We start from the raw sequence: 11,847 nt of genomic DNA, 5'->3' as shown, positions 1-11,847 counted from the left end.
GCCCTCCCCCCGGCCCAGTCCTTCCCTATATCTGAATGGTCTGGCATGTGGCTCCATGGCCCTGGTTGCTGCGGCATCTGTGAGGACCTTATCATTCACTGAGGGCCTCTTTGGTCAGGATGATTTGAGGGAGGAGGAGGGAGGGCTTGGTCTAATTGTCTCTCAGATCCCCTCTCAGATGAGGCCCCCACCTCCAGTGTGGAGAATTCTACCCACGTGGCATGTCGTTGGGTGAGGGATGGCTGGAAGGGAGTTTGAAAATACCAGACATCACAGAAATGGCTTCATGGGCTAACCTAGTGGCGAGTGCCATGCTCAGAGGTGCTGGGCTGGGGTGACCCCACAAAACCCCACAGTCCCCCTGTGGTGCCCACTTCCATTTCTCAGCATAAAGCAGCTCACCCAGTGCTCCAGGATGAACCACAATCCAGGTAACAGGTGGGGAAAGTGGGGGTCAGAGTAACATGTGGGGGGCTGAGTGCAACCAGGATAGAAGAGCAGTGCCCCAGACCCTCTGGAGCTGTTCACGCTACTTCATCCCAAGACCTGGCCTACTCCGCTGATCCACTCATAAGCATTTATTGAGTGCTGACTGGGTGCCCAGCGCTGGGGAGGGAGGGCCAGGGGATCTGAGGGCCACCTCCTTCCTCATGGGGGCGCTTTCAGCTGTGCTCCCAGGCCCTGCTGCTTTCTTACCAGGCCTCCAGGCTGGGGCAAGGGCCCAGGGCCAGGTCCTTGCAAGGTGGATCTTCCCCCAAAATACATCCTCCATGGAGCCTGGGTCCCCACACCAGGGGAAGGCAGCATCTCCATCCTCCCTGCACCAGTCTCCTAGGCAGACGTGGAGGGGCAGCAGGAAGAGGGCGAAGATCCAGCTGATTTCCCAGCACCTTTGGAACCTGGATTTTTAAAAGTGGAGGGGAAAAGGAGAAAGACAGTAATAGGGTATGATTCAGTGCTCCCAAAGGACAGGTTAAAACTTTAGAACTGTTGGGGCTCTAGTGCCACCTGGAGGCCTCTCCTGGAATAGCACCCCTGTGACGCTCCAGGCCAGGCCAGCCCAGGGTGGGACCTGGAGCTGGACACAAAGCACAGAAACTCTTTAACTCTGGCTGGCTGTGCTGCCCCCTTGCGGCCGCAGGGCTCCAGAAACCCCAGATTTGTTACACCCAGAACATTACTGAAGGCTGGCCTTCCAGGATGGTGGTGAGAGCTGCTCCACCCCACCCTCCAATGCCTGGGGAAGGGAACTTTCCTGTTCCCTCTAACTTAACAGAAAAAAAGAAGGCTCTGAGACCATCATCTCTGTGTCCCTTCAGCTTCCCCCACCTCCCAGGTGGGCCTCACTGAGTCTCTTGGGGGAATAGTATCTACTTGTGGAGGCACTCAATTCTTCCAACAAATGTTCACGGCACAGCTGCTGGGGGTGAGGGTGGGGTCATCCCGCCCAGTCACGTCCCTCAGGGAGCTCACACTCTGATGGGGAGGCTGTACCCACACAGGGCACCCAAAAGGGCAGGAATACGGCGCAGGCCCACCTCCCCTGTTGGCTGACTTCTGCAAAGACAAAGTTGCTAAAACAATTTGTTTTAAAACCCCACAGGAGCTGAGCCCTTTCGCATCTACAATACCATGTTCGCTCAAACTACTCAAAGCCTGCAGCCTCCCTGCTCCCTGGTCTTCCCACATGGCTGGGAGCTGGTTAGTTAGAAATGCAGGTCCTGCCCCCCCCCCCCAGACTTGCAGAAGACATGCACAACTGGAATCCGCATTTGATGAGACCAGGTGACCCCACACAGTGGGCCAAGCAGGGTGGGGAGAGCCAGACCGCAGGGAGGCTTCACCCCCAGCTCCCCCCAGCCCCAACTGATGCACACACAGTGAACTCACAGTGCTCCTCTCCAAACACACATTTCCCCAGGTGCCAGACCTCTCTCCCTCCTTGCTGCCATGGACACCTCTGCCTGGAGGACTAGTGTTCTGCCTTCCAGCACTCTTAAATCTGTCCCCGCAGTCCAACCAGTCGGCCAAGGTTGAACACACTCTAACATGCAGACCTCATCTTGCCCCTTCCGTGGTTCCCTAGTACCCAAATCCAAGACCTATAGACTTTTCTACTGTCCCCCCAAATCTCTGACATCTCCCTCTCTACCACACATACACACACATTTTGTTCCAGATACACTGATTTTCACCAAGTTCCTGAACGAGCCCCAGTGCCTGGGCCACACTTCTAGCACTCCATCAAACCAGATTAGACTTCCAGAAGTCACTTTCTCCAGGAAGCCCTCCTGGACCCCTTTATCTGGATCAGGTGCTTTTTTTAGACTCCTCTATTCAGCACTCATCACAGTGTTCTGCCAGTCTCCCTTTTACCCTTTTCCACTGCTGGCACAGCCCAGCACTTGGCACAAAACACACACACGCCATTTGGTTAATGAGTGAACAGAGGAGGAACATGAGGAAAGGGGTTCAGAGAGGCTGAGAACTTCTCTCAGGTTGCGCAGCTCCTAAGTGCCAAGCAAGACTGGAGCCCCTGCTTTCCCTAACCGCAGATCCTGTCACAAGTCCTCATAGCCTCCCGACAGAGCACCCATGCCTGGAAAAAGACAGCAACTTCCCCATGGACCCAGAGAGGTCCCCTGCCCAAGGCCACACATTAATCCCAGCTCTAGCTTATTCACACTGGACAACATTTCTAGAATATTGTGCTAAGTTTTCTAAACTGATTTTCTACACGCCCCCCCAAAGTGGGCACAGGAGTTAATCCTACTTCACTAACCCCAAGAGCTTAGCCACAAGCCCAGGGCTGGCCCCCTCCACACCAGGTCCCCCAGCCACCTGCACACGCTGCAGCTCCTGCGCCGCCTCGGCGATGACCTGGATCTTGCATCCTTGCCTTGTCAGGCCGGGACACCTTCTTGCCAGCTGAGTTGCGAGTGGTGTAGCTGTAGACAGAGGTGTAGCCCTGGCCGGTGAGCGGGCAGAAACGGCGTGTGTGGGCACGGTCACGCGTGGCACCGCACTGGGGGCACACATAGTCACGCAGGATAGGACACAGCACCCGGCCCGCCTCATCCTTGAGCACGTGGGACTGATAGATGGCCCGGGACTCGCCGTTGTGTTTGCAGAAGGAGCACAGGCGTTCAGGAGCTGGTGACGATTCCAGGCTGGGTGTCTGACCCTCTGCTCCTGGAGTTGGCTGCGGCTGGGGGTCCAGCCTGGTTTCAGGCTCCTCTTCCCCACGCAGAGCCCCCACCAGGCGTGCCAAACCCAGGTAATCTGTCCATAGGTCAAAGGTTCCCATAGCTGGGCAACACTTGCCAGGCAGAGGGGGCAGAGAGAGAATAAACCCTGCCTGCCCCAAGCTCGTCTTTCTACTCCTTCCTCCTCTCTGCCCCTCCCTTCCCCTCTCTGGAGCCTTGGAGTCTGGGCTGTCAGTTCCCTCCTTAGACCTCCAAAGGGGTGTGAAGGGGGAGGAGCAGGCTGTGGGAGGTTCCTTACTGTCACAGGGGGGCTTGCTGCTGCTCCCCCATAAAGGCACCTGCGAGGGGATGCATGGTCTCTGAGTGGGCTGGGGGCAACGGGTGTGTGTGTGTGTGTGTGTGTGTGACAGGACACAGTCTGCAGGGGGCACCTGCAATTGGGAGACACACATCCCCAAAGGGCTTTGGGAGGGCTACCCCTGCCTTCACCTCTTTGGAGGAGGTCTGTGAGGCCTGCCACTCCTGCCCCACAAGCTTCCACACCCCCACCCCTAAAACCAGCATTGATGTAGTCAGTAACTTAGTAACTTCTTTCTTCCTTCCCTTGGGCTGGGGGAGGAGCCAGGTGCCCCCGGGCTCTTTGGGGAAGGGGGTAGCTACAGATGCTCCAGTTGTCTCAGGAAGGGGGATGGTGCCTGGCTCATCGTGGGGGAAAGGACAAGGATGAAGGCCCCTAGCTCAGATCTCCCTCGGGGAGCTTTCACACCCATTATCTCAGCAGAACACCCATTTAATGGATGAACTCACTGAGGTATAAGGCTTCCTGCCCATACTTATTCACAAACACAAACACAAAAGCCTGTCTCCCCCATTCAGTTACCATAGCCCCCAGGACTAGGTGCTGGCCCTAATGTAGACAGGAGGTGAGACAAAACATTAAGGGGGGGGGGGAGCAGAGACACAGGCTGGGCTGATGGTGGGGCTCCCAGCACTCATCAGTGCCTCATTCCTCACCCCCTCAAATGAGACCTCCAGGAGTCACCCAGGTGGGGCAGAGACTGGCAGATGGAGGGATCAGTGGGACACCAAGGTGTTAAGTGGCCAGGGAGTCGAGGGTAAAGTAGGGGTCTGTGGGTCCTGGGCAAGGAGAGGGAAAAAGCTGGGCCCAGGACTTGGATACAGAGAAGAGGAGTTATGCTGCCTGCCTACCCCATCCATCCATCCATCCATCCATCCATTCAAGAAACCTTTACTGAACCCTCTAGGAACAGGGCTCACCACCCCCTCAGAAAGATTTTTCAGATGCCCAACCCTGAGCTTGTGATCTGCCCTCCAAACTACTCCCCCACGCACACACCCAAGGATTTATCCCCCAAATCAGGCCTGTGTCCATCAGGATCCCAGATGCCAGCTCCCCCCAAGGGGTGAGAGGCTGAGATCAGAGCACTGTATAAGTGGGTCTTGTTCCCTAGCCCATTCCCCTCCGGCTGTGTCCGGCCCAGCCACAGTGACATTCATCCCTCGGTGGGTCTAGCCTCCGTCCTCACAACCCACCGACAACAATGAATGTTGATTGTGACCTTCGCTGTGGCCTTAAAAAAGGGGATGCTCAGGTTGGATCTGGGAGATACCCTGGCCCCCCAGATCTGGAAGGTAGGGGTTATGATGGGTGGATGGCAGTTCCAGGCCTCGGGGTCCACTCAACGGTCGATGGTTTGTCTGAGCTGCCCAAACTCACCGACAGGTTGAATGTTCCCCCAAACCCTTGGCAACTTCTCCAGGGGGCCCAGACTGGGGGAGGAGGGGCAGAAAACCTAGACAGGCATAACAGGGGGAAGGAGAGAGGAGGGAGGGAGGAGCCTATTGACTCAGTAAGTCAGCAAGCAGGACCTGTCTGCTCCAGGACCTGGAAAAAGCACAAGATAAATATAAATAATAATTACTGTAGATATTTATGTAGCCTTTGCTACAACATATGTAGCAGCACTGGGCACTGGGCTTGCTTTTTGACACATTTACTCAAATCATCTTCAAAACGGCCCTAGAAGGTGCAGATTACTCCTGTGTGTCAGTTTGAGAGTCTGAGGCCAAAGGGCTCTGCTAGTGAGGCAAAGGAGCGACTGCTAGTGGCCCCAAGTCGTCCCGCTGCCTGGCGGGTTATTGCCCCCAGGACATCGATGCAACAAAGAGATAAACAAGTCATTTTAATACAATGTAATACCTTCGGTGAGTCTCAGTGTTCTGGCACTACTGTTTATGAATCACAACAACCCTGGGGGGTTGTTCCCCTGTGCAAATGCCGGGCCAGCGTGGGGGGGGGGCGGCTACTGTCCCGCCCTCCCCAGGGTCCACTTGCCCACAGGACCAGGGAGAAGCCAGAGGACTAGAGGGGACACCTACTGGCAGCCTGGGGAGTCTTGACACCTTAATTCATCTGAGGTTAGTGCCCATGCAAACAGCGATGCGGGGGCTGGGGCGGGGGACTGCCCTCTTGATGTGGGGGTACAGGGCTGCTCACCCTTGGGCTTCAAGACAGGCGTCTGTCAGATCCCTGTTCGAACTCCGACTACGCAAAGATGCTGCCCCTCTATTCCCTCACCTGTAAAACGGGGCCCCAAGTCCCTCCTTCCAGGGGCTCACCGATTTAGGCGCCTGTCCCTCAGGGTCCCCCGCCTCCCGGCACGCAGTCTCAGAAAAGGCCGCCCCCACCTGGGTCTGGGGACCCCCAGGGATTGCCTGGGAAGGGGCCTTCAAATTTCCAGTCCCTTCCCACTTCCCTGGGGAATATTAAGTCCTAAAGAAACCCCCTGGAGTAACCCTAAGACGGATCAGGGATCCCAAGTGTGCAGAACTTAAATGAACCGCAAAACGCCCCCTGGCGGAGGCAGACTGAACCGGCACAACTCTCCAAGCCCGGTCCCCAAGATCCCCACCCAGAGCCTGCCCACAGAGACAGGCCCCTCGGAAGCCACCCAGCCAAGCCCTTCCCTAAAACCTGGCCCTGAACGCCCACCCACAGGTGGCCGGTTCTGAGGACCCGTCTTTTAAAGCCCGCCCGGACAGACTCCCATGAAGCCCGCCCCCAACTCAACCTTCATAAAACAGCCCTCTAAGCCCATCTTCAAAAGCCCAGCTCTCCAAAGGCCTGCCCCCAGACCCTGCCATCAGAACCCACCCCTTCTCCGCACACTGCGGGCCTCACGAGCACCTAAGGCCACTGAACCCCACCCCTCAGAAACCGCCTCTGAATCCTGCCTGCCTAGACTCCCACGGAGTCCCCAGGGCCACTCCCTTGAAGCCCAATGCCCCTAAGGTCCGCCTTGACGGGACCTGTCCCCAAATCAGAAACCTGTGGAGCCGGAACCCCTAAACATTCGCTTCCCGTGGAATTCCCTTACCTCATGAAGCCCCTTCCCCAAAGCTCACCCTCTGGCCCCTGGGCAGGGGTCCAGTCACTTCCCACACTTGTCTAGAGTTCAGGGTAGAGAGTGCTCCCTCACGGCCCATCAACCCAGCCCACAGGGCTCCATTCAGGCGATGGGGTGAGGACTCCCCTTTGCCAGGCTCAGAATATCTGGGTCCTTCTAAGGGAGCATGTGGGGTCTCCTGCCTTGAAGATCCAAATCCCAAAGAGCAGAATGCCTAGAACTCTTAGGGAGAAGGGTAGTTTAGGAGGGCAGGGTTATAATAATGTTTTACAGGGGTGCCTGCGTGGCTCAGTGGGTTAAAGCCTCTGCCTTCAGCTCTGGTCATGATCTCAGGGTCCTAGGATCATATTGGGTGCTCTGCTCAGCAGGGAGCCTGCTTCCTCCTCCTCCTCTCTCTCTCTCTCTCTCTCTCTCTCTCTGCCTGCCTCTCTGCCTACTTGTGATCTGTCTGTCAAATAAATAAGTAAAATCTTTAAAAAATAATAATAATGTCTTACATACATCACTCTATTATTAGGAGACGCATTTTATCGATGAGGATAGTCAGGCTCTGAGAGTTTGGAACAGAACTTTGTGATGACTATAAAGCTAGAAGGAGGGGTCATCGGGCATGGGGTACTGGCCACACTGGTGGGGAACTCCTCAAGACATCCTTTTCCTGGGGCGCCTGGGTGGCTCAGAGGGTTGAGCCTCTGCTTTCGGCTCAGGTCATGATCTTAAGGTCCTGGGATCAAGACCCGTATCGGGCTCTCTGCTCAGCGGGGAGCTTGCTTCCTCCTCTCTCTCTGCCTGTCTCTCTGCCTACTTGTGATCTCTCTCTGTCAAAAAAATAAATAAAATCTTAAAAAAAAAAAAAAAAGACATCCTTTTCCTTCTGTGCCTCCTCTCTGGCTTGCTTCCTTGAGAGCTCTGACCTTGACCTACCAAGGAGAGAAGTCTCTAGAAGGGTTGACCTCAATAAAGGGAAGGACCATCAGAGGGTACCTGGTCTAGAGGGTCAGGACTGGGATAAGAAGATGAGGTTTCCAGCTAAAGGAAGGGCTGGAAGGAAACCCCGCAGTCCCGCCTTATAGGGGTCTGACCGCCGCCTTTGTCTGCGGTGGTCAGTGCAGCCTTCTGCCCTTGCCCGCCATGTCTGTCTGGGTCTGACTGGTCTTCATGAACCAGTATTTGGGTCTCCCGCCCTGGGTGTGCTCATATCTCTGGCTGTCTGGGTCTGCCTGTGTGTGTCTGCCTCTTTATACCTGATCTTTGTCTGTCAACCGGGCCCTTGGTGAAGGATGGCCTCTGTCTGCATCTCACTCTCTGGACTTGGGGCCGTTGAGAAGGTAGGAGAGGGGAGGCTGACTATTCTTCCCGTCAGGCATCCTAACAGCCTTCTGGAAGACCAACTGGGTTTCCATTTGACTTTGAAGCCCAGCATGGGGGTGCGGAGCTGTCTCCTCCTACCCCCAGGCTCTGGTGCAAGGGAGGAGCACTCTTCAGGGCCTTTTAGCTCTATTCTGCCTCTTCCCATTCCTTAGTCCTTGGGGTACACCCCCCCCCCCCCGCCCCGCGCAACATACACACACTCCGCCACATCCCAGCTTGGGAGGATTTGTCTAGGCAGGGGGTTGGGAGTCATGGGATGAGGGGAGCCACCCAGAAGCCACATTGACCTGCCTCCACCCTCATGCCCACCCTACGCTCCGGGAAGGCAAGGCAAGGCAGCTGGCGTGGGTCTAGGGGTCAGAGTTGGAGGTGAGAAGTCCAGTGGAGCCAGATGGGGAGACGATAGATGGAGGCAGCTCTGCTGTCAAGTTGAAGAACATGGAGCAGGGGCATGAGGTCAGAGACACAGAGCTTCCAGAGGGTGTCTGGCAGCCTGTGTGTCCCTAGATATATGTTCATGCACGTGTTCCTGTGTGCATGCCCCGGATGTATGTCCCAGTGTGCAAGTGTCCTGGTGTGTGTGCCCTTGTGTGTGTGGATAGACATTGGTGGGGACATGCAGGAGGAGCTGGAGAGGGCCTGGCAGACAAAGAGGCCATGATGGAACGTGTAACAAAAGTGCACTTGGGCGTCCCCAGGTGGGGTCCAACTGAAGGCCCAGGCTGTGTAGGAGAGGGGGCTCCTCCTTTCCCTGCTACCTCCATGGCCTCTCAGGTTCCCGCCTGTCCTCCCCATGCTACCCTCCTGGCTTCCTCTCCAGCTGCCTGGCCTTTCAGGTGGGGTCCTCTGCCAAGGGGTTCATCTGTCCCAAGACCTGAGGCCACCCAGTGGGCTGGGAGCCTGAGTTTCTGTCCCAAGGCCACCAGATACGGGGCCAGGGATGGGGGAGGCAAGAAGGCTCGGGCTTCTTCAGGGCTAGGGCTGGGCTTGCAGAGGGGCCTTGGGCAGGTTGATGGGAAATTCAGACACTTCTGCTGAGGTTCACGGAGCAGGGGGACCCTGGGTCTGGGTCCAGATGGACTCCATTTACCATAACGCAGGCAGCAGCTACCGATGGACCTGTTACTGGGGGGCTGCAGTGGGCTTGGGTTCCAAGCTACTCGGGTGGGCTATTCTGGGGCTTCTGTGGGTGTCTGTGTATCCAGGTGGGTGTGCGCTAGAGCGGGTGCCTGTCTCCGTGCCAGCGGTGTCTCTGTGTTGGCACAAGTGTCGGCACTCCCGTGGGCTTCTGTTTGTGTGTGGATGTCAGTGCGACTGTGGGTGTGTGTCAGGCTAATTGTGGGTAATTGCAGGTCGATGCGTGAGCCAGGGTGTGTGGGCGTCTGTCGTCTGTCAGTGTCACTGTGGGTGACTGTAGTCTGTGTGTTACCTGGTGCCCCCCATTCCTCTCCCTAAAATGCCAGCTCCAGGAGGGCAGGGATTTTGATCTCTTGCATCCCTGGTGCTAGAACAGAACCCGGTACATAGCAGATGCTCAGTAAACAAGTGTGGGGGTTCTGGCCATCCAGGCGACTGTGCATTTCTGCCTGTGCCTATCATTTGCCTGTGGGTGTGTGTGCCATTGTGCATGCGATATGCTCTCTGTGTGCTGGCATGATGGTAGGTGTCCAGGGGTATAATCAAGTGTTAGGGTAGGTGACTACAGGTATAGTTACTGACAGACTGTTCATAGCTGCATGTGGGTGATTGTTATAATGGGTGTCTAGGAGGTCAGTTTTACCATGGGCAACCATGTGTCCTCATGTGCAATTGTGCTATAGGTGGTATAGGTGTGTATGTGACGATTACAATGACCTGAAGTCAGCATCTGTACGGGCCTCGTAGCATCCATGTGTATGTGTTGGTTATTCGGGTGCCTGGGTGACAGTGGTGATGGTAGGTCCCTGCTCAGGCAGACACATGGGTGCCAGTCCTTGTGGATAATGGTATCTATCTATCCCCATGTCTGGGCATTTCATATATCCGTGGTAGTCACAGGGTAGCACAGCCCTTGGGTGCCCATGCAAAAGCAAGTGCTCCGCGTGTGCAGTAGAGAGCCATGAGTGTGTCCGGGTTACGGGCAAGGCTGTGTCTACACTGTGGCCACCGTCTGTGGCGGCTGCATTTCTCAATGTAGCAGTGTTTTCCAGCTGTCAGCGCTGGATGTCCTCGTCATTGCGGGTGATGCGTGCGCCCACGTGGCAGTCTTATTGTGAGGGACTATGTGTGCGAGCGTGTGTATGAGCATCCCTGCAGGTGATGTAATAATGGGGATGATGCCTGCCCACGTATAAAGTGTGGATTGGGAGACTTTGGGATTTGGGAGTGTCTAGCCGTGGCTCCGTAAATCTATCTGTGAGTAGTCCGGGGCAGCGGGGAATGGGTGGGAAAGGAGATGGGGGAGTGAACTGCACTGGGGTGCAAGGGGGCCGCTTCTTAGCTCCTATCAGCCAATGAGAGATCTTCATCCCGCACCCTCGGCATGCCCTCCAGGGCGAAGTCCCTGTGAAAAGGGCCCTGTCGCTTTAAAAGGGCTCCTCAGCAGTGGGATTCTGGGCCATTTTTCCCTTCTACGGCCAGTTTTGGAGGGCGTGTTCCTGTTAGCAAACCTCGGCCCCAGTAAATACCCTGCAGCCTCGGCCGGTAATGACAGGACGGCGGGGAGCCCTCGGAGGGCGCTGAGGCTCCTGCAGGCTTCACGGCTGCAGCCCCAGAGCCACGGCCACAGCCAGGCCCTAGCCAGGCCCCCGCCGAGATCGATCTCCGCAGGGCCCGCGCAGGCCCGCGCGCCTGTGAACTTGGCCGGGGCCGCCTTTCCGAACGCGCGCGCCGGGCCGGAGCCTCTCCCAGCCCTGGATATCCAAGGCCCCCACCCGCTCGGCTCCCCCAAGAACAAAGCTCGCCGCCGCCCGGCCCCGCGGCCTCCCGGTGGTCAGGTGTCGGGCCGCCCGTGCTCCGCGTCCCCTAAGCCCCTCATCATGCGTCCCCGCCCCGCAGGGGCTTCTCGGCCTCCCCTCCCCTCCCCCCTCGCCTTGGGGACTAGAGGGCCTGTCCTCTTTGGGGGATTTGGCCTTCCCCGCTCCCCTTCTCGGGGAAGGCTAGACGCAGAGATGCCGCCGGGCCCTCCCCGCCCCCCTCTCCAGCCTCCGCAACAATGGAGGGCCGGGCCGCAGAGGCCGGGGCGCCAGCCCCCGGGCCGTGAGCAGGTGCGCGAGGGGGCCGCAGCCGGGTCCCGCCGCCGCCCCGCCCCGCCGCGCCCCCTCCCCGCCGGCGGCACCCCCGCCCGCCCGGCGCCCGCGCTCACCTCGTTTTGGGCCGCCGCCGCGTTGCCCCTCTGCTTTCCAAACCAGCCCGGAAAAGCCCCCTGAGTCGAGGCGCCTGCACGGGAAATTGCATTTCGGCGGCTTCGGTGCTGGGCGTGGGGCTGGGGGGCGGGGGGCCAGGCCCCGGGCCAGGCCGCGGGGCTCCGGCGCCGGCTCGAACCCGCTGCCGCCGCCTCCCGCCCGCCCGCCTGTCTGTCTCGGTGACGTGCCCGCGCTCCCCGCCGCCGCCGCCCCCTCCCTCCTCCCTGCGCCGTGCCGGGCGGTCGGTCCCGCGGCGGCCGTCTGTGTCCTGAGGCCTCCCGCCAGGCGCACCGGGACGCACGCGGGGATGCCCACGGGGCGTCAGGACGCAGATCCCGGGGCCCGCGCGGGGGACACGGGGGCGCAAGCGGGCACACGCAGGGACCCAGACGCACGTAGACCTCAAAGGCGCACGGGGAGCACACGCGCACAAAGGCACGCGGACCACAAAAACAGGGA

At 58.1% G+C, this 11,847-nt stretch overlaps 1 protein-coding gene across 1 annotated transcript; it reads right to left on the bottom strand.

Moving 5' to 3' along the window:
• Window positions 1-563: 563 nt before the first annotated feature.
• Window positions 564-11,487, bottom strand: NANOS3 (nanos C2HC-type zinc finger 3). Its single transcript, XM_059160197.1, has 3 exons — window positions 11,349-11,487; window positions 2,842-5,112; window positions 564-899 (listed from the first exon to the last, which is right to left on the bottom strand). Exons 2-3 carry the CDS (start codon window positions 3,656-3,658, stop codon window positions 832-834), a joined length of 885 nt encoding a protein of 294 aa, XP_059016180.1. The 5' UTR covers window positions 3,659-5,112; window positions 11,349-11,487; the 3' UTR covers window positions 564-831.
• Between the last annotated feature and the right edge of the window lie 360 nt (window positions 11,488-11,847).

Source organism: Mustela lutreola, chromosome 2 (genome assembly GCF_030435805.1).
Source record: "Mustela lutreola isolate mMusLut2 chromosome 2, mMusLut2.pri, whole genome shotgun sequence".
Lineage (NCBI taxonomy): Eukaryota > Metazoa > Chordata > Mammalia > Carnivora > Mustelidae > Mustela > Mustela lutreola.
The sequence above is the reverse complement of the archived record's forward strand: the minus strand, read 5'-3'. Positions and strand labels throughout refer to the sequence as shown.

Excerpts from the sequence above, each read along its gene's own strand:
- NANOS3 (XM_059160197.1), bottom strand. The coding sequence starts at position 3,658 with ATGTGTGTCTCCCAATTGCAGGTGCCCCCTGCAGACTGTGTCCTGTCA. Across the intron at positions 900-2,841 it reads AGGAGCTGCAGCGTGTGCAG|GTTCCAAAGGTGCTGGGAAA; the intron begins GTGGCTGGGGGA and ends TTAAAAATCCAG.